This window comes from Bombus terrestris, chromosome 11 (assembly GCF_910591885.1).
Source record: "Bombus terrestris chromosome 11, iyBomTerr1.2, whole genome shotgun sequence".
NCBI lineage: Eukaryota > Metazoa > Arthropoda > Insecta > Hymenoptera > Apidae > Bombus > Bombus terrestris.
Window position 1 is genome coordinate 7,195,605 of NC_063279.1, and position 24,519 is coordinate 7,220,123.

General features: G+C 29.8%; 5 protein-coding genes and 1 long non-coding RNA gene across 22 annotated transcripts; 3 read left to right on the forward strand and 3 right to left on the reverse strand.

Moving 5' to 3' along the window:
* Window positions 1-900: 900 nt before the first annotated feature.
* LOC105666262 (ras-related protein Ral-a) lies at window positions 901-4,612 on the reverse strand. Of its 4 annotated transcripts, none has more exons than XR_007225754.1 (7): window positions 4,483-4,612; window positions 3,477-3,595; window positions 3,188-3,396; window positions 2,933-3,107; window positions 2,393-2,509; window positions 2,208-2,258; window positions 1,660-1,730 (listed from the first exon to the last, which is right to left on the reverse strand). XR_007225754.1 is itself a non-coding variant. In XM_048410185.1 (7 exons), exons 2-5 carry the CDS (start codon window positions 3,579-3,581, stop codon window positions 2,393-2,395), a joined length of 606 nt encoding a protein of 201 aa, XP_048266142.1. In that variant the 5' UTR covers window positions 3,582-3,595; window positions 4,483-4,612; the 3' UTR covers window positions 1,660-1,730; window positions 2,208-2,255. The 4 variants fall into 4 exon arrangements, 3 of the variants coding, with proteins under 3 accessions (XP_012169386.1, XP_012169387.1, XP_048266142.1); XM_048410185.1 differs by having other exon boundaries at window positions 2,208-2,255; XM_012313996.2 differs by lacking the exon at window positions 2,208-2,258 and having other exon boundaries at window positions 901-1,730.
* Window positions 4,613-4,641: 29 nt separating this feature from the next.
* Window positions 4,642-12,147, forward strand: LOC100651694 (6-phosphofructo-2-kinase/fructose-2,6-bisphosphatase 1). Of its 8 annotated transcripts, XM_012314000.3 has the most exons (9): window positions 5,046-5,185; window positions 5,270-5,364; window positions 5,879-6,147; window positions 8,050-8,477; window positions 8,721-9,092; window positions 9,170-9,271; window positions 9,560-9,794; window positions 10,342-10,469; window positions 11,205-12,147. In XM_012314000.3, exons 3-9 carry the CDS (start codon window positions 6,069-6,071, stop codon window positions 11,259-11,261), a joined length of 1,401 nt encoding a protein of 466 aa, XP_012169390.1. In that variant the 5' UTR covers window positions 5,046-5,185; window positions 5,270-5,364; window positions 5,879-6,068; the 3' UTR covers window positions 11,262-12,147. The 8 variants fall into 8 exon arrangements, 7 of the variants coding, with proteins under 7 accessions (XP_012169392.1, XP_012169390.1, XP_012169391.1 ...); XM_012314002.3 differs by lacking the exons at window positions 5,046-5,185; window positions 5,270-5,364 and adding an exon at window positions 4,642-4,737; XM_012314001.3 differs by lacking the exon at window positions 5,270-5,364.
* On the reverse strand, window positions 9,802-10,745 carry LOC125385962. Its single transcript, XR_007225757.1, has 2 exons — window positions 10,610-10,745; window positions 9,802-10,530 (listed from the first exon to the last, which is right to left on the reverse strand). It is a non-coding gene; the product is annotated as an uncharacterized LOC125385962 (long non-coding RNA).
* Window positions 12,148-12,283: 136 nt separating the features above from the next.
* On the forward strand, window positions 12,284-13,665 carry LOC100652049 (YEATS domain-containing protein 4). Its single transcript, XM_012313995.3, has 4 exons — window positions 12,284-12,464; window positions 12,640-12,921; window positions 12,994-13,174; window positions 13,247-13,665. Exons 1-4 carry the CDS (start codon window positions 12,414-12,416, stop codon window positions 13,417-13,419), a joined length of 687 nt encoding a protein of 228 aa, XP_012169385.1. The 5' UTR covers window positions 12,284-12,413; the 3' UTR covers window positions 13,420-13,665.
* Window positions 13,666-14,233: 568 nt separating this feature from the next.
* Window positions 14,234-17,211, forward strand: LOC100651813 (solute carrier family 25 member 35). 2 transcript variants are annotated; one of them, XM_003399084.4, is made up of 5 exons: window positions 14,234-14,495; window positions 15,671-16,052; window positions 16,231-16,449; window positions 16,523-16,637; window positions 16,721-17,211. In XM_003399084.4, exons 1-5 carry the CDS (start codon window positions 14,461-14,463, stop codon window positions 16,912-16,914), a joined length of 945 nt encoding a protein of 314 aa, XP_003399132.1. In that variant the 5' UTR covers window positions 14,234-14,460; the 3' UTR covers window positions 16,915-17,211. The 2 variants fall into 2 exon arrangements, with proteins under 2 accessions (XP_003399132.1, XP_012169378.1); XM_012313988.2 differs by lacking the exon at window positions 14,234-14,495 and adding an exon at window positions 14,586-14,798.
* Window positions 17,008-24,517, reverse strand: LOC100651338 (solute carrier family 2, facilitated glucose transporter member 1). Of its 6 annotated transcripts, none has more exons than XM_012313990.3 (9): window positions 24,249-24,517; window positions 23,308-23,360; window positions 20,688-20,764; window positions 19,133-19,240; window positions 18,784-19,057; window positions 18,421-18,714; window positions 17,942-18,348; window positions 17,587-17,858; window positions 17,008-17,495 (listed from the first exon to the last, which is right to left on the reverse strand). In XM_012313990.3, the coding sequence occupies exons 2-9, from the start codon at window positions 23,348-23,350 to the stop codon at window positions 17,396-17,398; spliced, it is 1,575 nt and encodes a 524-aa protein (XP_012169380.1). In that variant the 5' UTR covers window positions 23,351-23,360; window positions 24,249-24,517; the 3' UTR covers window positions 17,008-17,395. The 6 variants fall into 6 exon arrangements, with proteins under 6 accessions (XP_012169380.1, XP_012169379.1, XP_012169383.1 ...); XM_012313989.3 differs by lacking the exon at window positions 24,249-24,517 and adding an exon at window positions 23,439-23,570; XM_012313993.3 differs by lacking the exon at window positions 24,249-24,517 and adding an exon at window positions 19,765-19,898 and having other exon boundaries at window positions 23,308-23,362.
* Between the last annotated feature and the right edge of the window lie 2 nt (window positions 24,518-24,519).

Genomic DNA, 24,519 nt, shown 5'->3' on the forward strand with positions numbered 1-24,519 from the left:
AACACTTAAAAAGGCACAATTAATTTCAATAGTACAAAAATATCAAAAAGAAACTGCAGAAAAAATATTACTTATCCTCTAAAATGTTATTTAATAAATATGTTTCAAATTATAACCATTTTGTAAAATTTCAGTACTTAATAATACCTACATGCGTGTGTGCGCGCGCGCGCATGTGTGTGTGTGTATATATATATATATGCACACACACATTTTACACCTATATATATGTATATATATATATAGAGGTATAAAATGTAAATATAATATCAAGATTTTCTTATTTTTCCACGAATAAATGCACCTCATAGAGGTTCAAGTCTCTTAGATTAGCATTAATGATGTTCTCAGTCTATTGAAATACATTAATTTATAGACACAATATTTTGTATACATTTTAATTACTTGCTTAATAATAAGAATGTGTATTTGAATAATGATCTGTGCTATAAAATACAAATATTTAATGATCTTTTTAACCTTTGGTTAAAAAGATTAAAGGTGAAACAAAGTTATATTATTTTTCAAAATAGAACTACTTTTTCTGAAAATCAGAATTAACGTTTCTGTTGTTTTCTCAGATATAAATATAATTATTCTATTTATATTTGCTTGTTCAGAAGAGATACAAAGATATTTTAATATGAAAATAATAAATTGTATTACAATTTGTACATAGCTGTATATTGCAAATTAGTCTTATAACATATTACAAATGATAAATAAACTGTGGATTAATTACCACACGTATGTCTTCTGTACTTTACAGTGCTATGACTGTCTCGTTCTAGAACACATTTAAGCAAGTTGAAAATATTAACATTTTATTAATAAATGATAACATAAAGCAAGAGTGCTGAAATTATCCAAGGATTCAAAGAAATATACAAAATACACCAATGAATATATAATAATTTTATTTGCAAATAAAATCAGTTACAGTGTTCCTATAATAAATATTTGCAACATTTTTTTGTTAACCATCATTAAATCATCACGAAATATTGTGCTTAGTATACATGTATAATGTATGTATACATGAACATACACTGCATGAACATGTACATATACATACACATTAATCTTTCTTCTTCACCTTTTCTGGTTCTTCCTTTCATTTTTATAGCATTTAATTAAATAACTATATATATTTCAGCACTCTAGTGGTAATGAAAAATTTTGAAATGGGTTCATCTATATATATATATATATATATAATGTAATTTTGTGCATTGTTAAAAACTTTGTTACTGTTGTTGCATTATAATAAATATTGCGACATAAATTAACAGTAGTATCTACGAATTATAATTATATGCATCAGTACATTACAAATTAATTATTTAGTGGTTTAGTGGAAAAGAGTACAAAGTTTACACCTATTAATATGATAATTATTAAATAACATTTAAATTATGCGTTCTCAATACAATCGCTTCATATTTATTTTTACTGTCAATTCACTGTAAAGTGTCAGAAAACTTCCTTCTGCATATGTATGTGTATGTCACGCACTTATATGTATATATGGATGTATGTATGTATATAAATACACTTCTCTTACTCAGGTTTTGCAATTAGAAGTTGAACGGTCCATTATAGCAGCTATACGCGTTGTTTTATGTTTGTTAGAGCAAAATACAGCAACTTCTTTTTTTCTGTTCATTTCCATCTCCTTGGTTTTCCTGTGCTTTACGCGCAGCTATTGCACGCATTAAGTCAAAGAATACCTGCAATAGAATACAAAGAAACTGTCAATTTCCATTTTATATCTCTATTTAATATTTAAAAACTATGGTTATAGTAATTTTACTATGTATTATCAATATTAGGACCAAAAATAAAATCTATTTTCTGTCCATATTTGTCGCTTAAGTTTTATTTATTAAATTGGTGGAACTAAGATATGGTATAAAACGCGTTGAATAAATAGAAATACAGTGCGACCATGTATGGTATCTGCATCGCTAAAATAAACATGCATATCAATGAGCTATATTTACTATGTCATGTAAAAATTTATAAATTCATTCCCATTCTTTTTGCTTTTATAATAAACGTCTCAAAAATTAACGAAAAAGTCAGTCTGTGCCTTTGTAATTTGTGATATTGAATTGAAGTTGTACATGCATATGCAGTGTTTCAGGCATAAGCTGGAAACAACATAACAAGCGAAATTTATATAAGTAATTTTCTTTTGTACATGCCTGAGAGACACTCTTGCAGAAGGTTGATACTTTTGGTATAATTGTTACCTGCTGATAATTGCACATGTAAATACTTATTTAAATTTCAGAAAAAAATGAAAAGAATACTGCAATGTACAAAATTTTTGAATCATCATCCAGTTGTCCATTTATGAAAGATCAAAAACAGTGCAAAAAAAGCAAACCTATAGAATTTTGCACTTCTTTTTCTTCCTCTTGGCACGGTCCTTTCCGCGACCGTTGCTTGCTGACTTATCTTCAATCTTGCGCGATCTTATTTCACGCATCAAGTCGAAAAATACCTGCAAATGTGCAATTGATGCCATCTCAAAGCTTCAAGGCTTGAGAAAGTGCTTTATAAATTTAAAAAGAAAAATGCAATATACATTTATATATTGTATTATATTTATATCAGTATGTTTTTATTGCAGAATTATGTGTGCAAAAGCTATAAGATGTATGTGTAGCATAGGAAATAAAACATACAGTAAATTATATGTAAAGCTAATTAAATATATTTCATGCAATTTTTGTGTTCTAAAAACTCTAATAAATTTGAGACAATAATAAAATGTCAATGATGCATGTGCATTTTTTTACATACAATTATAAATATATAAATTTTGTCATTATTAACATAAAATTGTTAATAACGTTAATTTTCTAAGAGACATTTATTTCCATATAATGTCTATAAAAGTTGAAACGTATAATTTAATCATTACCTTATCAACATTTTCTTTTGTCTTTGCACTTGTTTCTACATATGGTACACCCCATTGTTGTGACCTGGCTTGAGCTTCAGCTAAACTAACTTTTCTCTTTTCTTGTAAATCACATTTATTCCCCACTAATAAAAATGGAATGTTTTCATCGTTTTTTACCCTAAGAATCTGTTCTCTAGATATATAAAATTAAATAATTTTGCCTTAAAAATCAAATATATGTAAGTCCCACAGATTAAATAATTAGTTACTCACCTAAATTCTTGAGTAGCTTGAAAACTATCATCCTCAGTTATAGAAAATACACAAAGAAATCCTTCTCCACTTCGGAAATAATTATCCCGAATTGCTGCATAATCTTCTTGTCCTGCAGTATCTAATATGTCTATTTGTACTTCTTCTGCATCCAATACAACTTTCTTTCTGTAGGAATCTGCTTTTGTAGGTTCATAATCTTCAACAAACTAATTTGTATGTAAACAGAAAACAATCAATCAATAACATAACACGATCTTTTTTATATACTTTTATGAAATCAATGTACCTCATCATACATAAATTGTAACGTAAGAGCAGATTTGCCTACACCTCCACTTCCAACCATTATAACCTTATGCATTGCTTGAGTGGTACCTGGCTTTTTGGACATTTTGGTTTATTTTTCTGAAATCATATATACAAATTTTGATATTAAAGATAAAAAAAACCTTAAAATTTTATTTTATACAAATATTGGCATGTTTTAATTAAACTAAATATTTTTCTACAAATGATCATTATTAAAAGACATTATATTAAACAAAGGCAGGATGTGAAACTACTGTGCATGTGGGAAATCCAAGAATAGGGTCAGCAGTATACATTTACCTATATTGTGTTTATTTCACACTTGTTTATGAGACACAAATTAATTATATCTATTGATTTGATATCATATCTATAATATCAAAATAGCTTTTATCATAATAAACACTTTCATATAATTAATAATGTATACATAAACACATATATATTTGTAAGACCAATAGTATCCTAAAAGATATCTTAAACAATAAGAACTGGGCAACCAATAATTTCCTTCTTCAAAAATATCACACTAATCATCTTTTCTTAGAACCAATGTATTAAAAAAAATATTATACAAAAAGATTATTGTAACGTTCATAAATTATCAAATTAATTTATGTTTTTTTTTTTTTTTTTAGTTACAGTTATAAAATGCAAGACCAATCAGTCTAAGAACTATTTTGATATATACAGTAGCATTTAATATTTTTATATTAATACATTAAGCCTGTGGATATGGACATAAGAAAAATTAATTAAAAAGATATATATCTTTTCAGAAAAATTGAAGTATCACTTACATTTTTATACTTAGTTGTGAGGAAAAAACAATAAAATAATTAAAAAAAAATTGTAAACGTATCAGAGTGACGAATAGTGAAAAAGGCGGTGCCACACGCCCAATTTTAAGAATGTCTATTTCATTCTAAATTCTCGAAATCTCATTCTGCATGTACCACTGTAGATCTTAAAATATCCCCTACCTTAATCGATGACAATCTCGAATTAGTAGGTTTTTTAAACTCCTGGTATCGGATAATTCTTCCTGTTTTTTTCTAAGAGCACTGCCGTCGCGTTTTGCTTTACTGGATCGCAATTGATAGTACCGATAATTAACCATAGAGGTACCCATGCACCCTACCGGCACCTTTCCATACTGTAATACCGGCGCTCAAAGTAGTTCAACAGTTCTCCGTTCAATTTTAGTGTTAAAGAGAAATCTTGTAACAAAAAAGACGGTAATGTATATCTTATATTACTCTTATAAAAATCTAGTAATATTAGTAAGTTATTCTGATCAATATAAAGATTTTATACCTGTCTATTTACAAATAAGAAGTCTTATTCAAGGTAAAGAATTTAACAAAGGAACAAAATCTGAACGCTAGTGATCCCTAGCATAATAATCTAGTCTGTTTTTTAGAACTCTACCTTCCCACACAGCACACAATATAATAACTAGCTTTTTAAAGAAAAGAATCTTTTCCTCCTTTAAAATATATTTAATGTATCTACGTATCTATAAGAGACACGTCATAACTGGCACCTTCTGCAGAATCACATACTCCTATTTGCTACATTTTTAGTTGCGAATGTTTCTTATTGGTTACCGAAGCAAGTGATAAAATAAGCGGGGATTCGGTCAAACTTATCATTTTTACGGAAGACTACAGATTCTCACATTTGGTAAGCAACTATTTGCAATAAGTACGACAAAGAATAGGGGACACCTCCGTTTCAATGGTCTCATATTTTTCTATATCAAACCAGGAAGAATTGGTTGGAAAACAATAAATGACGTCAAAAGAAGTCGCGTGATCATTCTCGAGGCTACGGACTGGCCAGAAGTATCTCATATAACAGTGGTGTTTGTCAAAAATCCAATATATATCTATGATTCGTTTTCATCTTAAAATAAATATCATTCTTTCAGCGTATCAATTCTTTTTCAAAAAGATATGTCTTATGTATAAAATGAGAGTATTTTTTAACACAGTGAAACGTCATTTGATATTCGTTTTATAAAAGAAAACGGAGCCACACGATGAGAGTTACTGCTGACAAGATTTGCCCGCATCACGATCTGTACGTAATAATAATCGCTGTAAGATTCAAGGGATATGCATTGCGTTGCGCGGTGCGTACTAAAGTCTGGACTTCTCCGGTGAACAGTAGATGCGCATAGTTCTCCTGAAGAAGAGTCTTCTCTCTCTCTCTCTCTCTACCTCTCTCCCACATTGGTGAGATAGCTCGCGATCGCGACTCCCTGTTGCAGCACTTTCGTTAAATCTCACCGTTTCAGTAGTTCTGCGATAATAAATATATCACATTATATACTAAATTTAACGTACAATGACATTCTGTAAATATGAATTATAGGATGAGGCCGCAGTGACAGTGAACTTAACACGACGAACTTCTAATGCGTGTTTAATAAGTGACACATACGTGGAGTGTTTTGGTTTAGTGAAATTGAGATTTCAGTGTTCCTTTTCTAAATAAATAGAAATTACTGAAACATCTGTACGAGTCTACTGAGGCTAAAAGAAGATCTACATGGTGTCGTAGGATGACTGATCCAAAAATCAAAATGCATTACACACCACCGAGCTCGGACACCATTCAAACAAAGCCTTTTCCTATTCGTGGTAAGATATACTGAAAAATAATAGTTATTTCCCCCACAAATATTGAAACTTAAATATAAATAATTAAATTTAAATATTTTTAATGCTTATTTTTTGCTTTTTTAAGTAATAGAAACTGTTGTATTGAAGTTTTTTGAAGAAACAATTGAGAAGCGAGACTCATTTGATTGCAAAGTGAATCTTTTTATTAAAGTACTTGTCATTTGTTTTCGCTTTTTTGATGTTTATTATATTCTTAGAAATATTGGTTTCTCTACAAATATATGCCATTTATCACGTGGGTTACTGTTACTGTATTCTATCATTATCCTATGAGAACATAACCTGAAAAGATACTCCATGTTGAACCGCGTGAGCCGCATTCACACGAATGACACGATTACGTAGGATACATATGTATGTGACAAGAGATTGTATTAATTAACTGAAATTTATGGTAACGTGAAACTGATTGAAACCGGTATGAAGCTGTATTTGACACCATAGGAACGACTTTAATTTTGACCTTGATTGCAAAGACTCATTGCTACGATCAATCCACCTTATTTTCAGAATTTCTAGTTTACACGTGTTCATACAAACATTCGATTATCAGTATTTTATTATAGAAACAAAGTATCTACTTTCAAGTGTTTCTCAAAAGTCAATGAAAATTTTACATTAGAAAATTTCTATTGTATAAATATTATTTCAATAAACTTATGAGAATAATCCCAAATAATCATAATATGAAAAACATTTATTAGAACACAAAAGAATATTTGTTATATAAACAATCAAATACCGTAAATACTGTTTCAGCGCTGGTTGTAAGAGTTCTAAAGGTAATTGATTTTTTAAGTAGATGGAAGAATCGCCGATTTGATGCGTTTCTTTATCTCATGAAAATTTGCAAAGGAGGTATTTTTTGTGGTTATATCTTTCCTGCAATTGTACCTTGGTCTTTGCTCGATTACTAAAAATAGTTGAACGATAAAGTTAATCTGAGAATATTGGACGAAAGATGAAAAATGATGGCATTTACATGTTTGTCGAGCCATAAGGTTATTTCGCAAAGAGTGTCAGATAACAAAATGTTTACGTTTGAAAAGCTGTATCGGAACCAAACACGGCTCATATCATCACAATGCGATCTAATTTTTATCTAGTGAAGATCATCGAATCGTAAAAAATGTGTTGAACTCACAACTCAATTTCCGTTATTTTGGTTACAATTCTGGTTCGATTATTCCCGTATTTTAAGCCAGTGAAAATAGGCAAGTAGTCATTAATAGCACTGACCCGAAATTGCGTAAATTTCTTTGGACAGCTAGTTGATTTCGTTCTCGTTATAAATCTAAGGCATGTTAAGAGCGTGAGTGATCTATGCAGATTCAGAGACCAGACTTCGTACGATTATGTATCTTCAATTATCAGATATTTTAACGGAACATGCGACTGAGTAATAATAACAACAAATTAATACGATAATTTTCTCGCATTTGAAGGACAGTACACTATTAATATACCAGGAAAACTAACAAAGATAAATAAAAAATATATCTATGTACATATGTATACATATGTATAAAAATATATAGATAAATAAAGCACGCATTGTGCACATATCGAACGAAATACCAGACTAATATTACTAGAAACCAACAGTTGCCATTTACTACTGGGTGAAAATTGAACGATATCGCACAGCGATAATTGCACTTGAAAAAATTAATTTCCGTTTCATGTTAGGTAGACTATCTAAATGAAATCCAATAACTGGTTGATGTGTATGTACAATGATATTTGGATACTAATCCGATAAAATTAGATTTAATCAAAAATATTTTCTTGAAAATGACCAGCATACGATAAAAAATAATTCTGAAACTTTCTTTTATGTAATATGTTTGATAATTGCAGGCGAACGAGCGAATTGTGTAAACAAGCCGCATGTGATTGCTATGGTGGGGTTGCCTGCCCGTGGTAAAACGTACATCTCAAAGAAGCTGTGTAGATACCTCAATTGGATTGGTATAAATACAAAGGTGTTCAACTTGGGAGAATACAGGCGACATGCAACCACTGCTTATCAATGCCACGAATTTTTCCGTCCTGATAATATTAAAGCAATGGCAATACGTACCCAGTGCGCGATGGACGCCCTTAAGGACGTCTGCCAATGGTTGGAGAGCGGTGACGGCGAAGTGGCTGTTTTCGACGCCACCAACTCGACCATCGAGAGACGACAACTAATCAGGGACATCGTGGTCGAGAAAATGGGCTTCAAGCTCTTTTTTGTTGAATCTGTTTGCAACGATCCTGAGATCGTTGAACAGAATATTATGGAAGTAAGGAAATTGCTCTTCTAAGTCCATTTGAAATTCGTAGTAATTCTTAAAGTATTGATCTACATAGATTCAGATGTTTTATTTTTAAATATTGTTTCAATTTCTTATCGGATAATGTATAAAATACACAGGAAATGATTTTTAATCAATTTATAAATTAGCTTTGATTCCTTGTGACAAAGTTATTAACATTTTAATTAAGAAAGATTAACAATTAACAACATAAAACTATTTAACGTGTAGGTAAAAGTGAGTAGTCCAGATTATACGAATATGAACAAGGAGGAAGTATTGGCTGATTTCATGCTGCGAATCGAGCACTATCGAGAAAAGTATCAGCCATTGGATGAGAATCAAGAAAGCGATTTATCCTTTATGAAAATTTACAACACTGGCGAGAAAGTGCTAGTCCATAAGCACGAGGGTCACATACAAAGTAGGATAGTTTATTACCTTATGAACATCCATATAGTGCCACGTACGATCTATTTAACTAGGCATGGCGAAAGCGTGATGAACCTCGAAGGTAAGATAGGCGGAGACTCGGAGTTAAGCGTTAGAGGCTGGGAATATGCCAAAGCATTGGCTAACTACATCACTGGTCAGGATATTCAGGTACGAGCACAGGCATGGGGCAGAAAAAAATCTTGGTTTTGTATTTGAGTAAACTATAACATTTTTCATAATTGTAGGGATTGCGAGTGTGGACTAGCTGGCTGAAGAGGACCATTCAAACGGCAAGCGACGTGAATGTGCCCCAAGAAAGATGGAAAGCGTTAAATGAAATTGACGCGGTAAACTGAGAAATAATTAATTACTTTCGCTTTTAATGAAAATTTATCAGATGATTTTGAATAGAATGAAAAACTATTGTTTCTTACACTTTATCGTTCAAAATTCCTTTTTAAATGTTTGATTAACGTTGGACTAATAAAAGATGGCCTTCTTTTTACCCTGTAGACAGTAATTGCATTAGGGTCAATAAAACATTTACTTTATATATAATAAAAGTTATTGAATGACAAAAAAATATTTGCATATAAAATTATTTATGATAATAATTAAACCATATTTATTCACAGGGTATTTGTGAAGAAATGACTTATGAAGAAATCGCAGAAAAGTATCCGACAGACTTTGCCGCGAGAGATCAAAATAAATTCTCATATCGTTATCCGAGAGGGGAAAGTTACGAAGATCTGGTCGCGCGATTGGAACCAGTGATAATGGAATTAGAACGACAGGGTAATGTTTTGGTTGTTAGCCACCAAGCAGTTTTGCGATGTCTATTTGCTTACTTCCTAGACAAAAGTGCGGGTAAATATCTTTATTTACAAATATTTTATTTATGTGGTTGATACTAGTATATAAATAATTGAGAGAAGATATCTTTATCAGAACGACTGCTTAATCAAATTAATAAAGGATGAATAAGGTGCATCCACATCGTAAATACAGAAATCATAGTTATACGACATAAACGTATGTATACTTGAACAGGGAATATTATAACAGGGAATATAACTTTGGACCTTCGACGTATCGAAATGAACTGAACAAAATAGATATGTATGCAAAAAGTGAGATATCGGGAGTGACGAAATTATACGTATGACGGAAGTCCAAGATACCCGTCGTTCTTGTTTACATAATTTTATTTCCATAAATTGCGAGTAGTTTAATCAATTTCATACGCGTCGAATACATACGTAATCTATGTTATACTTCAAACCATTATTTGATGAGTAAATAATATTTATCTTTTCTCATAACATTATTTTCCTTACTGTATTTCATGTGATTCAAAGATTCCATTCTTTTTTCACTTTACAAAATAATTTTGATCATATTTGTCTTCTTCTAGATGAATTACCATATTTACAAGTGCCACTACATACTATTATTAAATTAACGCCAGTTGCCTATGGCTGTAAGGTGGAACATATTCGATTACCAATTGACGCAGTGAATACTCATCGACCAAAACCAAAGGTAAAAATGATCACAATTGACTAATAGCAATTGTTTCTTTTTCCTTCCTTGTAAATACATCCTTATGCCGAGCAAAAACAAAAGAGAAAGAATAAGAAAAAATTGACACACTCTTATTTTGCTTACTCATAATAAAATACCTTGATTCCTTAAGTTTCTTATGTTTTAATGTTCTCAGAATGCCTGACCATTAGTGGATTGGGACTACTTCCTCGTATCTAATCTTGATTTAATGTGTCCTAAATGTCATCCAATTCTAAGCTTTGTATATTAAACAGTGCGTCGCATGTACTTTTCTGTTAGAATAGTATGGATAATAAACAATGTGAGACGTAGTATCACGCACGTAGATGTCAATTTTAGTGTTAAATTTGTTGTCACAGTAGCCTGTATATATTTGTAATTATCGTCACCGTAAAGCACACAGAAGGATTGCATTTATGGTTCAGTTTGTTTAATAAATCGTATATTCTATGGTAAATTATTTACTCGAGTGAAACGTTGATCGTCGTAGTGAATAAGTGCTCTGGAAATAAAGTATATGTTTGTATATGTTTTAACGGTACGACGTGACTATAAGAGTTATTATTAAAACCTGCTTAATTATTTATGTGCGAATTACTTTTTACATCTCTGTTCATTTAGATGGAGTAGAAATGTAGTAGCTAATGCTTAGTATATGGCTACAAACCATTGTCTAAACGATATAACGGTCGTTGTATAAACTCTTTTCAGATCCCGGGATATCTAGAGGAACAATTCCGAAGGAAAGAAACATTGCCTCGCACCTGATAACGACAACATTGTAGCACGACAGAGCTAATTCTAATCGTCGTTACGAGGTGCTGAAGACGCATTCTTTTGGCAGCTGGCTGCCTTTATACGTCCGATGCAACGTGCATCCATTTAACTCCTTATTTTAATCAAATATACACGAAATATGTCCGATATCATCCGACATTATTTCTATACAAATTACGTGATCAAAGGGTTCCTTTCTGTTCTGTCGATTTTCTAATACGTGCCGTATACTAGTGTAGCGTTAAAACGTGACAAATTTTGACTTGTGACGAAATACAGATGTTTGTATGTAATCGAAATCACGGAGAGAATCCTATGAAACTTAAATGCATATGTAACCACATACGTAAATTTGTTGTGATACTGAGTTTCCTGATATTTAAAATCCTATATCTATATTTTGAGTATTATATTTTAAAAAATGGTATCGCATTAAACATGTTTAACTTCTCGATTTGTTATATATTTCGTGTTGTTTGTAAATCGTCAATAGGAAAGAAAAGAAAATCAATCCCCGCAGGTATTTCTAACATACATAGTGGTTATATAATGACGTTTATGTATTTTATAGAAATGTTTTATTAATACTAACATATTCTGGCAATTATGAACTTATCAAGTTGCGTATATTATCGATTAGGAAACAGCTGTTTTTAATCTTCTACGGAAACTATCGTGCCGAGCGAGAATCATGTTATATTTCAACAATTTATCTTTTTTACTGGTATTAGGAAATAGATTCCAAAATATTTTTGTCAAGAAGATTATGCTGTGTAGAAAATCGAAAACTTTTCGAAGTGTAATTTATTTTAAGAGAAGTGTACATATTTTTTTAATACCCTTCACGATGAGAAAAAGTACATTTACTTGAAAACAATATACTCTGTTTTTTAATTTCAATCCATCTTGGCGTCTAAGATTAATATAAATGTTAAACATTTAATTGCGTCCTTATATTTTTATTGCATTATAAAAAAGCGCAAAGAATATTCTTTTCTATAATAAAAGCGTGTTGAATATTTAGCGTCATGCCAGATAGCGCTAGTGTAAACTAGGTAGCACTGAAATTATCGACAGTAATGTCACTTAGTTGATATTTTTCAATATTTTGTTTTTATGTAATGAACAGGACAACTAATCAGGATGATGGCGACAACTAACGAATTTGGCCCTGACTCTGGTGGTAGAGTTAAGGTATATTTCCTTTAAATAATATGAAAAGTTCGATGCACTTTTATGTTCCTAACCTATACATGTAGAAAAGCAACAAACAAATGTAACGTAATAGTAATTAAAATAATAATTATTCGAGTATTTATGTAAAGTTGAAGAAAAATGAAAAATAATTATTTAAATTTTATTGAACCAGGGTGTTACAATAGTGAAACCAATTGTGTATGGCAATATAGCCCGTTATTTTGGTAAAAAAAGGGAAGAAGATGGACATACACATCAATGGACAGTTTATGTTAAACCATATCATAATGAAGACATGTCTACATATGTCAAAAAAGTTCATTTTAAATTACATGAAAGTTACAATAATCCAAATCGTATTATGACCAAAGCTCCCTATGAACTCAGTGAAACTGGTTGGGGAGAATTTGAAATTGTGATTAAAATTTATTTTCATGATCCTAATGAACGTCCTGTAAGTAGATGCTTCATAATTTTAAGCATATCAATTATGCAAATTTATTGACATTATTTATATTCTAAATAGGTAACTATATATCATATATTAAAACTATTCCAAACAACACCTGAGATACAACTAGGGAAAAAGAGCTTAGTGTCTGAGTTTTATGAAGAAATAGTTTTCCAAGATCCAACAGCTTTAATGCAACATTTACTGAATTCCAGTAAACCTACAACTTTTGGTGTTTGGCGCCATAATACAGATTGTATATAGTCATTTTATTTAAATTAATGATTTTATATGCATATATGAAAATTATTTTTATTCTATTATGCAGTTGAAGCCAAAAAGGAGTCTACAATGAAAGCAATAATAGAAGCAAGAAACAAAATAAGATTGGAAGTCATAGAATTTAAGGAAAAATTAACCTTAGCAAAGGAAACAATTGCTAAATTTAAAGAAGAGATTGCTAAAATTTCTAAAGCTGGTGGAAGTTTATCTGTCGCATAATCTAAGCATTTAAAGAATTTTCTAAGATTATTATGAAATAAAAGAAGTAGTTTTAGTATAACAGACAGTTATAAAACAAATAAAGAATGTAAAATAAATGTACATATTGCAATTAACATCTAGGTATAAATAATAAAGTTTGCATAACATAAATGTACATTGATCTTGCAGAATGCATTAAACAACAATGCTCTATGTATATGACAGTATAAATTTTGTTTCGATAATAAATCATGATAATAATAATCTTTTTCAATCTACTACTAATAATTATTTAAGCGTAAGATAATTTTGACGAAAGAAAAAAAAAGACTATAAACTGAAAAAAAGAATATTATGAATGATACCATGAATAGATACTGAAAACTACAATAAAATGAATTCAAATTTTAAAAGAAACTATTATAGAACAATCGATCTCAAGGTAGCCCCGCAATTCTGATGAAACTACATAATAATTTACAAGTTCGAAGTTCGATTAACGCTGTATTGTTACTAGCTCTTATAGCTGCAAATCATTGTGTATTTTACTTTATTTAACACCAAACTATATCTTCAAAAATCTTCACTAGATATAATCACCAAATTCTATGAACTAATTATTCTAATTCTATTAAATAAATGTACAATAAATGATTCTTAGTTTCATCAAATTCTAATTGCGATTACTATACTTATCAACGCATGCGCAAAAATTTCTGAACATGATACGACCTAGTATATTTTTCAGATATTATTCATATTATTAATCATTAGTTTATATAAATATAATTTCTATATGTTTCTAATATATACTATTGCATAATGATACCAACTAGAAATTCTTTAGTCTCAGCAAAATATCCTGACTTCTAAATCTTAACCTTGACATTAGTCATTTTTAAAGAAATATAAACATCATGCAAGTGATTATACAATTTTGAGAAAAGATATGATCAGTCATGATAAAAACAGAGACAGTGTCGTTACTCGCTGAAGTAATTAAGTTCGATTTAAATTAGCATCGCGCGCACAGAAACGTTTTACTGTTATATATAGGAAATGACCGCAGCGCCGAGTACAAGCATCAGCAGACCGTGAGCTTTTAATACTGATTACGCATTTCTAACCGATGATATGTAGTTTAAGTTTAAGCTAACTCCAATATCATTCTTACATATGTATGTATATGCATGGTGCATGATAGTTATGCAAGAATTTTTTCGTGCTAAAACCGGCCGGTCGATTAATATCACTATTGCACATTCCTAAATATGTATTTGAAAGTTAAATTTTCACGTCTACTATAGTTTTTTTTATTCCTATGCTTTTTAACGATATAAAATTTGTAACAATTGATCATGATTATTTTATATCATAATTATGAATTCGATTCCTTGGTCAGTAATGACTTAACTATTTCAGTTTTTGATTGAGTGTTTTATTGTTTGTTTGGTTCAATGAATGTAATGTAACATTTACTTTGGTAAGAATTTTTAATACTAATAACTATTATTCTATTTAAATAGAATTATTTCTAATTTTGTAACTGGGACCTTTTTTGATGTGAATGTTAGCCACGTTGATACTGCAAGTAAAACTCCATATTAGAAATTAATTGAATTTATTTAGTGTTTATTGTAACTTAGATTAGAAAATAAAGAGCATTTTACTCACTAATAATTTACTAAAATGTATGCACTAGTGATATAATATCACTAATATTTTCTTTGTACTTATTTGAACTGTCATAAACTTCAATTATTCATGTAATTCATTATATTAGTCATTTCGTATAATACTGCGATATAATAAAGTTTATAAAAATATCGTTATTGCATTATTTTTACATCTAGTTAAACATTCTCTCAATGGTTATTCTGTGAAATACTTCAAAACTAAGCTGAATAGCGTTATATATTACTTCCGCTGAAGTATAATTATATAAGTATATTTCGCACGAAATTTTAAATGAATTATATTTTAATTAGCTTATTAAGGGCCAATATTTTATTCGCAGTCATCTCTTAACCAATTTACAGTATCAATTTTTGTATTTTAACATTTTAGTCAGAAAATGGAATTCCAAGCATTCGTTAAATATTTATGCGTCATTATATCTTCCACCTAAACGATTTTATGAAATTAAAAAATATTGAAATATCTATAATATTACGATAAATTATTTCTCGGTCCTTAATGGGTTAATAACGGTTGATGGGTTATAGTAAGAAAACTATAATTATACTTATTAATTGTTAACTTTTATTAGTCCAGGTATAGAGTTTGCAATTGGTGCATTAGCAGCGGTAGGAGCTGGATTTTTTACGAACCCAATTGATGTGATAAAAGTACGATTGCAATTACAAGGAGAGCTAGAAGCAAGAAACACATACAAAAAAATATATAAAAACACCTTACATGCGGGTTATTTAATTGCAAAACACGAGGGTATAACTGCTTTACAAGCCGGTATCGTACCGGCCCTATATTTTCAAGTCGTACTCAATGGAATACGGTTAGGCATCTACAATACAGCAAAAAAGTACGACCTAATCACTAATGACAAAGGAGATACTGATATTTTAAAGACTGTTGTACTAACTGGAACTTCTGGCTCTGTTGGAGCTGTTCTTGGTAGTCCGTTCTATATGGTAACTCTTCTTTACTACGTTGTTAATTATTTTGTATGAAAGATGATCCTTAAGTATCAATAATATCATGAGTAATCTATATTAAAATTGATATGTTAATTTATCAAGACACATCGTTACAGTATTTTAATTAACAATGAGCAATTTTATATTACATTCGTCTTTCTCATTGCAATAGGTAAAAACACAATTACAAGCGCAATCAGCACAAACCATAGCCGTTGGTTATCAGCATAATTATTTAGGAACCTGGAGTGCATTCAAATCTCTCTGGAAAGAAGGTGGGATAGTGGCTTTGTATCGCGGTTGGTATGCGAATATACCACGTGTTTTTGTAGGATCTGCAACGCAGTTAACTACTTTCGGTTTAGCTGCGGATTGGTTACGCTCATTACAAGTGAATATTTGAATAGATATCACGTTTAGAATAGTATAAATGAAAATTACAATATTTCATATTTCTTTTTAAGGTATTTACAGATCAACCAATATTTCTGACCTTTCTGGCTTCCATAATCGGTGGAAGTTGTGTAGCTCTCACTATGCAACCATTTGATGTCTTAGCAACAAGGCTCTACAATCAACGTGAGTGTAATTTAATAAAAATATTTCGAAAGTAACTTTTGCTGATAGACTTGTAGGACTGATAATTTTATGATTAAACATAGAGACGGACGTAAGCGGAAAAGGTACGTTGTATAACGGACTATTGGACGCGATCATTAAAATATTACGAACAGAAGGACTCTCTGGTTTATATAAAGGAATTTTTCCAACGTGGATGAGAATAGCACCGCACACAGTGCTTTGTTTAGTATTTTATGAAAAATTAGACGAATTATATAACATATTACAAAATTAACAATTGCTTAAATTTGTAAAATATGTAGCAAAGAATTTTATAATTTTTAAACTATTGTATTAAGTATGCTATAGAATGAAAAAATAAAATTTCTTACATGGGCAGTGAAATGCTTTATACTTGAATAACAATTACATATTTAAAAACATTGGTTTGTTTACCGGAAACTTAGTGTCAATGTTATCTGACTGTAATTTTCGTTAACAAATGTAAAATCTAACAATTTATCTTTTCATGTATTCGAAAATAATTAAATGATGTATTATATTAATAAATCGAATATTTCAAAATTTGTAATTATTTAGATACAGATGTTTAGATAAATGTAGTATTAACAAAATAAAAAATAAAAGTATAATAAATTTCTTATCTAAATCGTAAAAAAATAACCCTTATTAATTAAATATTTACATAAACCTTACAACGAAAAAATTGTAAACCTATCTATTCACTAGACCATATAAAGTACCAGTTTTTAAATTTAAGTATGACGGATGGAATTTGGTCTAGAGTTAAATCCTTGACTTATTAATGCTGCTATATCCATCGTATTCTTTCCTCTAGTCTCAGGTAAGTATATCCTATATAGAATAATATTATATTATTACAGGATATATCGTAAGTAATTACAAATGATTGTATCATTTTTAAATTTGATTTTTTACTACATACCTAACAATTTGTCCTAACAATAAAAGAAATACGGCAAATATTAAAAAAGTATATGGTCCCATAATACTTTCTATTGTTGGGAAAGTCATGCCTACTATAAAATTTCCACCCCAATTAAAAACACTACCAAGTGCCATAGCTGTTGGTCTAGGACCAACGTCGAATAATTCAGATCCAATGAAGTATGGTATTGGTCCAAGACCAATTCCATAAAATATCACATAAGCCAGAACGGCTATTGTACATATTATTGGCATATGTGATGACAAATGCTGTAAAAACACAAATGATTATTTTACAAGCTAAACTTTCAACTTTTAATATAAATTATTCTATTCAAAATAATTTTACTTACAATAAATAAAATGGAAATACATAAAACTATCAAACATCCTAAGCACAAATATATACTAGTAAGTAGAACACCTCTCCTATTCAAAGTTGACATCACTGGTACTGAAGCAAGAGCCATACCAATGTTAGCCACGCCAGTACCAAGAGTAGCATATTGTGCTCCAGTAATGCCAAGTCCAGCATTGATAAATATGGAGTTAGAATAGTAAAATACAACGTTTATACCACTCATCTGTTGACCGAATTGTATTATACAAACTAAAAATACAGGAAGCTTTAGATTTGGATCTTTAAAAATGCGCTTGATAGTCCAAGGTTCGGCTGTTGTTTTTGTTTCTATTTCTTGCTGTAGACTAGAAATTTCCACTTCTAGTAACATTATATCCATTTTACGTATTCTACTGAGTTCTGAAATATTAAAATAGTCATGAATGTTATTGTGAATATATCAATTACTAAAACACTAGTGTTTTTACTAACCATCCAAAGCTTTCTGCTTCTGTTCCCTGATTATATATAGATATTTAGGACTTTCTGGTAAAATAATGCTTGTAAAAACCAAGGCATATATACATAATGGAACAAATGCTCCTAGCATATAATGCCAAGAATTTTCAGTTCCTAGAACTGTATCAAGCCCTGCAATTTGCCCTAAAAATACTCCACATGTAATTCCTAGTTGACATATTACTCCAACTGCACCTCTTAACCTAAGTGGTGCAATTTCTGACATGTACATTGGTACTATGCTTGTCGCGAAACCTCCAGATAGTCCTGGAAAGAAATAAAATTTTCATGTAACAAATAATTTCACATTTTTGAATTTGGTATCTTAAAACTTACCAACAACTAATCTGCCTGCTAACAAAATTTCGATTGAATTTAATTTGCGTATTAGAAAAAACATTGCAGCTCCTATAATGCCAAATATGTTTCCAACAAACAGCGCTCCTTTTCTTCCATATCTATCTGCTACCCAGCTTGAGAGAAATGAACCAGCTGCCCCTCCAATGAGAAAAATTGAGACAACACTAGACCAAACTATTTTCAGGCCATTTTCGGATACATCCATACCATATCTTTCTCTAATACTTTCATTACAAAATGCACCCACCAGCTACAATTAACATAAATATATTTAATAAATAAATATACTTACAAGTTTCTATAAAACACAAGGTGATACACTCACATGAGCTGCATTATTTAGTACTCCTATATTAAATCCTGCTGGTACAGCTGAACCTAAGCAGCAGGTAACAGCTGCTAAAGTTAATGTGATGGTCCATCCTCCTGGTATCTAAGAAAAATAAATATTGTCTTGTTTGCTTTTAAAGTGCAAAGTAGAAAGTATTACATATTCATAGATATTTCACTTGTAACTTGAAGTTCATTTTTTAATGTAAAACAAAATAGCAATTCCTATGTGTCCTGTTCATTAGAAATTAAAGAAAATGCAAATTACAAAACAGTGTGATCATGTTAATGTCACTGGTGATTTATTCATAGTTGTATCACATTAATATGTGAATGTAATAAAATAATGAAATTTAAACGAAAATACAAAAAAATGGTATGTAATGATAACAACACATAGCCAAAAATATATTTGTGAAACATAAAAATCCATGAAATACCAGCAACACATATTAAGGCACTTTAGCATGTACCACAGGATATGTGATGGTGCAGCACAATAAATCATATGATATAATTTATGTGATCAACATTATGAGTAATACAATATAAGATACACTGGTAAGTTTGCATTTCTCTTAAAAGAAGGAAAATAAAAAATATATATATAAAACCAGAAAACCATACCACTGAAACAATTAAGCATCATAAGCAATAATGTGTTGCACCTTGGGAGACCAATCAGTGATATAATGGAAAAGCCTGGATGGAATGATGGAATAAAACTCAATAAAACCACACATCACTGGCAAACCTGGAAACTATGTAGACAACCAACCATGCATTACTAAAACTTTATAAAAAGTAGATCTAGATCTAGTCTCAGTTTTTCAAGTACACAAATGTGTATATACAAAAATATCTCTTATAGAGAATCTTTTGATGGAGAAATATCAAGAATGGAATTAATAATCAAATGTGGACTTAAAAAATGGATCACAAAATATGAATAGATTGCTTGTAAATTATTTTTATATAACATTCTACTTTCTCACTTTTGAATGATTTTCATGTCATTAATTTTTACATAGTGGCTGTTATAAAATTAATAAACTGAATACTTATGAAATATTATTATTATGAAATCATATTAAATGAAACAATATCAAAAGGAAGAAAAAACAAATTCAAATGAGGTATATGATAACAGAAAACAATTTGACCTTTAAATAAAAGTAAATTTCTGCTTATGTCTTTTAATGATAAAGCAATGATAATTGAAGTAATATGTAGATTGATTCCAACACATAATTGAGAAAGGTGCTTGTATATGTTGTTCTTTATTTTTTACACACTTTCATATCATTCGTACTTAAGTTAAACAAGGGAGCTATATACAAGGATAACATACATAGAACTCAAGTGTTTTAACAAATATTATGAAATGCTCGAGTCTCACATGTTCATTACACTATCTGTGATTAAGATCTTAAATAATCTGCTTCATCAATATATAAATTAAAGATATAGCTTGAAATTCATCGATACATACAAAATCGTTAAACGATGCATGCTTCTATTTCGAATTTCATTTAATAAATTATACTTACTGATCTTTCGTTTAGATTATCCGAATTAGATGGACGATTAGATCGGTCAGGGTCCGTGAGTACTGCGGCATGACTATCTATAATTAGTTATTATATTTATCTATGATTAGTTATTATATTTATCATGTTAAAGTAAAGTTAAATATACTTTCACTATGAACATGCTACGTTAATGAATAAACGATCAATCTAAATAAATCTAGAAACATAAATAGAAACATAAATTTAAGTAAATACCTTGGTGTCTAAAGCAAAAATTTTGTAGAAATATTTTATGAAGAGAATAGGTAATGAAATTAGAGCAATTATTGAAAAACTTCGAAAAATATTACCTAACCCTAACGCCATACTTTGTATAACACGTGTCACTGTGTGACTTCACACGATGTCAAAATGGCAAATAACACTAGAAACTTAAAAATGGATTGACAACACGGAACTTTGGCTTCGACTTTGTATACATATGTATCAATATGTACGTATATGCTATTGTCTATAAAAACAAAATGTAGAAATTTTTTATTTTACTTAAGCAATTATTGGTGAGAATGTATACATTTTTTAAGGTAGATGCATCAACCTTAGAGCGGTAGAACAATGTTCAGAAAATGTATGAAATACGCAAATGTGCATTTTCAGATGTTTAATTGAATCAGCTTATCCTTGAAAAGTATTACGTAGCTGGTAAATGCGCATTCTACAATCCCACGAATATTAAATAAACTATTGATTTGAAATAATTATTTAATATATAAAGTTCATGAATGTATTTGAACACTTATAGAAATCTTTTATGAATATATTATGTATGTTATACGAAACATTTTGACATTTTATCAGTATTACAATGAAATATGATTATCATAATTACATTGGTAAACTATTCAGACAGTAGTTATTAATACTGTATACTAAATAAAGAGAGTTTTATTTTATATTGATGAATATGATGATGATGGCCTTGAATAAGAATTGGTTTACAAATTTTATAAACTTTTCAATATTGGACATAACATATTACTACAAATATCTACAGTTATTGTGCTGTATACTAATTTTTTATTAAGTATGTTTGTTTGCAGTAAATATCTTATAATTTCTATATACATTTTCCGATTGGTTTTAAATTGTACCAATATAATTGTGGTAATCATGTCTCGTTATAATCTTAATGAAATTTCGAAATGTTTTATATGTATACGTAGAAAATTTCTTCTGAATATTAGGTGTTCGGAAAATTCGTAGTGTAAAAAAAATTTTACTAAAATTAGACTTTTTACCATCTGTATTTTCAAGAATCTTTCTTAAAAGATAGTTCGCCTTTTTCGGCAACGAATATCCTTTCAATACAGGCTTCTAGAGTATTTTATTTCTTGTCTATGTCTTTTGACAAACTTTCATGAACCATTGTATACATATATATACGTTGCAAATATAATTCGCTTTATATTATTTAATAACAATTGAGTTCCAATATTTGCGTAGAATAAAGTCAATCGATTTATCTGCGATGATATTCAATTATAAATATAATTCTTCCTAAATATTCTTCAGAAATAATCAATTTCTTTAAATAATATCCGATCAATCCATAAGTTGTAGATCGTACGATTTGAACGAATGATCATCGATTCTTCTATGACACGATCCTTATTCACGATAAATATGAATAGTACGAAGCGCGGTTTGTGTTTTCTATTTTTAAAAGAGGAATGTCGTCCTTCCTGAAAGTTTGCTTTCTGGATGAAGATATTATTTACTTAATTGCATCATACAAAGAAGGCGGAATTACAAATGTAAATATTGAATTGAGAGATGGTCGACGATATTCAAGCACGTGCATACATTATCTCACATGAAAAGATCCAATGTCAACGAATGAAGTGTATTAAATGCAAAACCGTGACTAAAATGTGTTTCAGTATTACATGTACTCATACGCTAGAATTTACAATTTGTCTTTCAGTAACAGAATTTCACGAATTTGTAAAATAAGAAAAAAGTGTCGACTAAATTTTTGGAATGTACTTTTACTCCGTCTTGTAATTAATACATATTAAATATTATCAAATTTCAAGATGATGACGCTCGATATTTTAAGTAGACTTTCGCTATCGAATTTAGCATAAATAATTTGTTATTACTAGACTGCGGATGATTATGCATTGATAGGCTTAAAGCTACAAAAAGGTATACGTATAAAATGTACGTGGTATAATGTTTGTTATCATATTTAGTGAAAGAAAGAAATTTCCATTTAAATTCAATTCCTTTCATTAGGTTTGTAAAAATACGAATATGCATGAACATCTTTAGTTTAGTGATTATACATTGTTGCTACATGCAGATACTTTCACACCACTTCATCACTATTTAATTTCAGACATATATTAATTTCAATCGGACAATGGACTGAAAACTAAACCAAAATGTCCAACGCGTAAATAATAAGAATGAATAATTCATCATTACGATGCATGCAAGATTTCAATAAATGATTTTAAATTAACCAACGTTTTATGTTTTTAATGATAAATGATTCATTACCTGGTGATGAATGATGATGAATAGAGAATAAATAAATTAAATAAATAAATATAATTCATTAGCTTTTACATACCTCTATAATCAAGCATGTCTCCCACTTCGGAATCACAACGCATATATGATGAACTGCGTAAAGAAAAACAATTCTTAAAATAACATGTCACATCTTGCATATTCAAATAATTTAAGAAATAGATCACAGACCGTTCAGAATCGAATACCATCGCTGCATTAGTAGCTTTCTACACGTTTTTGTCTAAATCTATTTAGTATCTATGTACGTTTCAATGGTTTCCGTTTCGCCTTTTTATAGGTTTAGTAAGTGTCGCGTCGATAACATTCAATTATCGAAATTTATCAATCGATTTCGCTAATCGAATTCTCGACAATTTAAATAAGTTTTCGATCATCAACAGATATTAACGAGTGTCTTTTCTCATTTGAAACAAAACAAGTTGGAAGTTCCTAATTCGTAAAGTAAACGTTTTTGTTTTTCTTTCACTAACGTGATAACGACCAGAATACATACTTCTCAAATTACTCGCCGATCGCTGCTTGTGCAAAAGCAATGTCACTCTACTTTCTCGGTAATAATGGCATTTTTACACGTTTATAATTTATTTTTACAGAAAATTTTCATTTATTCCTATTTCAATATTTTTGTTAATTACGTATTTTCAGTGCCACGATGACATCGCAATGTTTAACTACACCCATCAACGATTAAATTATAATATTTTGTACCAAAGAAATTAAAATGAAAGATACATGAGAAGGTAATTAATACAAGATAAAAAGAAAATTCCCGAAAAAACATTCTTACTTTACAAAAAAGAAATCTCTGAAATTCATCAAAATACATTGTTGTAAGTCTATAAAGTTTCTATGAAAAGCTTCAACTAAATTGGTCATTTTGATCATTCTAGTAATTCTAGTATTAAGTTGTAGATAATTTCATATGTGATTGCATATAATGTAGAGGCATAATGTACATAGTTTAAATGACTTACTAACCTTTCCTTGCAGTAAAGTTTTTTCGATGAACTCGAGTCTTAGTATGCACGACTGCTTGTCTACTTCGTTACACTGTTCACGGGGGACTAGCTCAAATGCTGTAAATGATTTCCGAAGTGGGAATCCCCACCATTTTTCTATCCTCTCTTACCGAGTTTATGTTACGTATTTCTTATTTATTCATGTAATTAATTCCAGTCTTGAACAATCGATCCCGTGAAAACTTCTGCGAGAAAAACTTCACTTTCAACGAACTCAACAATATTTTAAT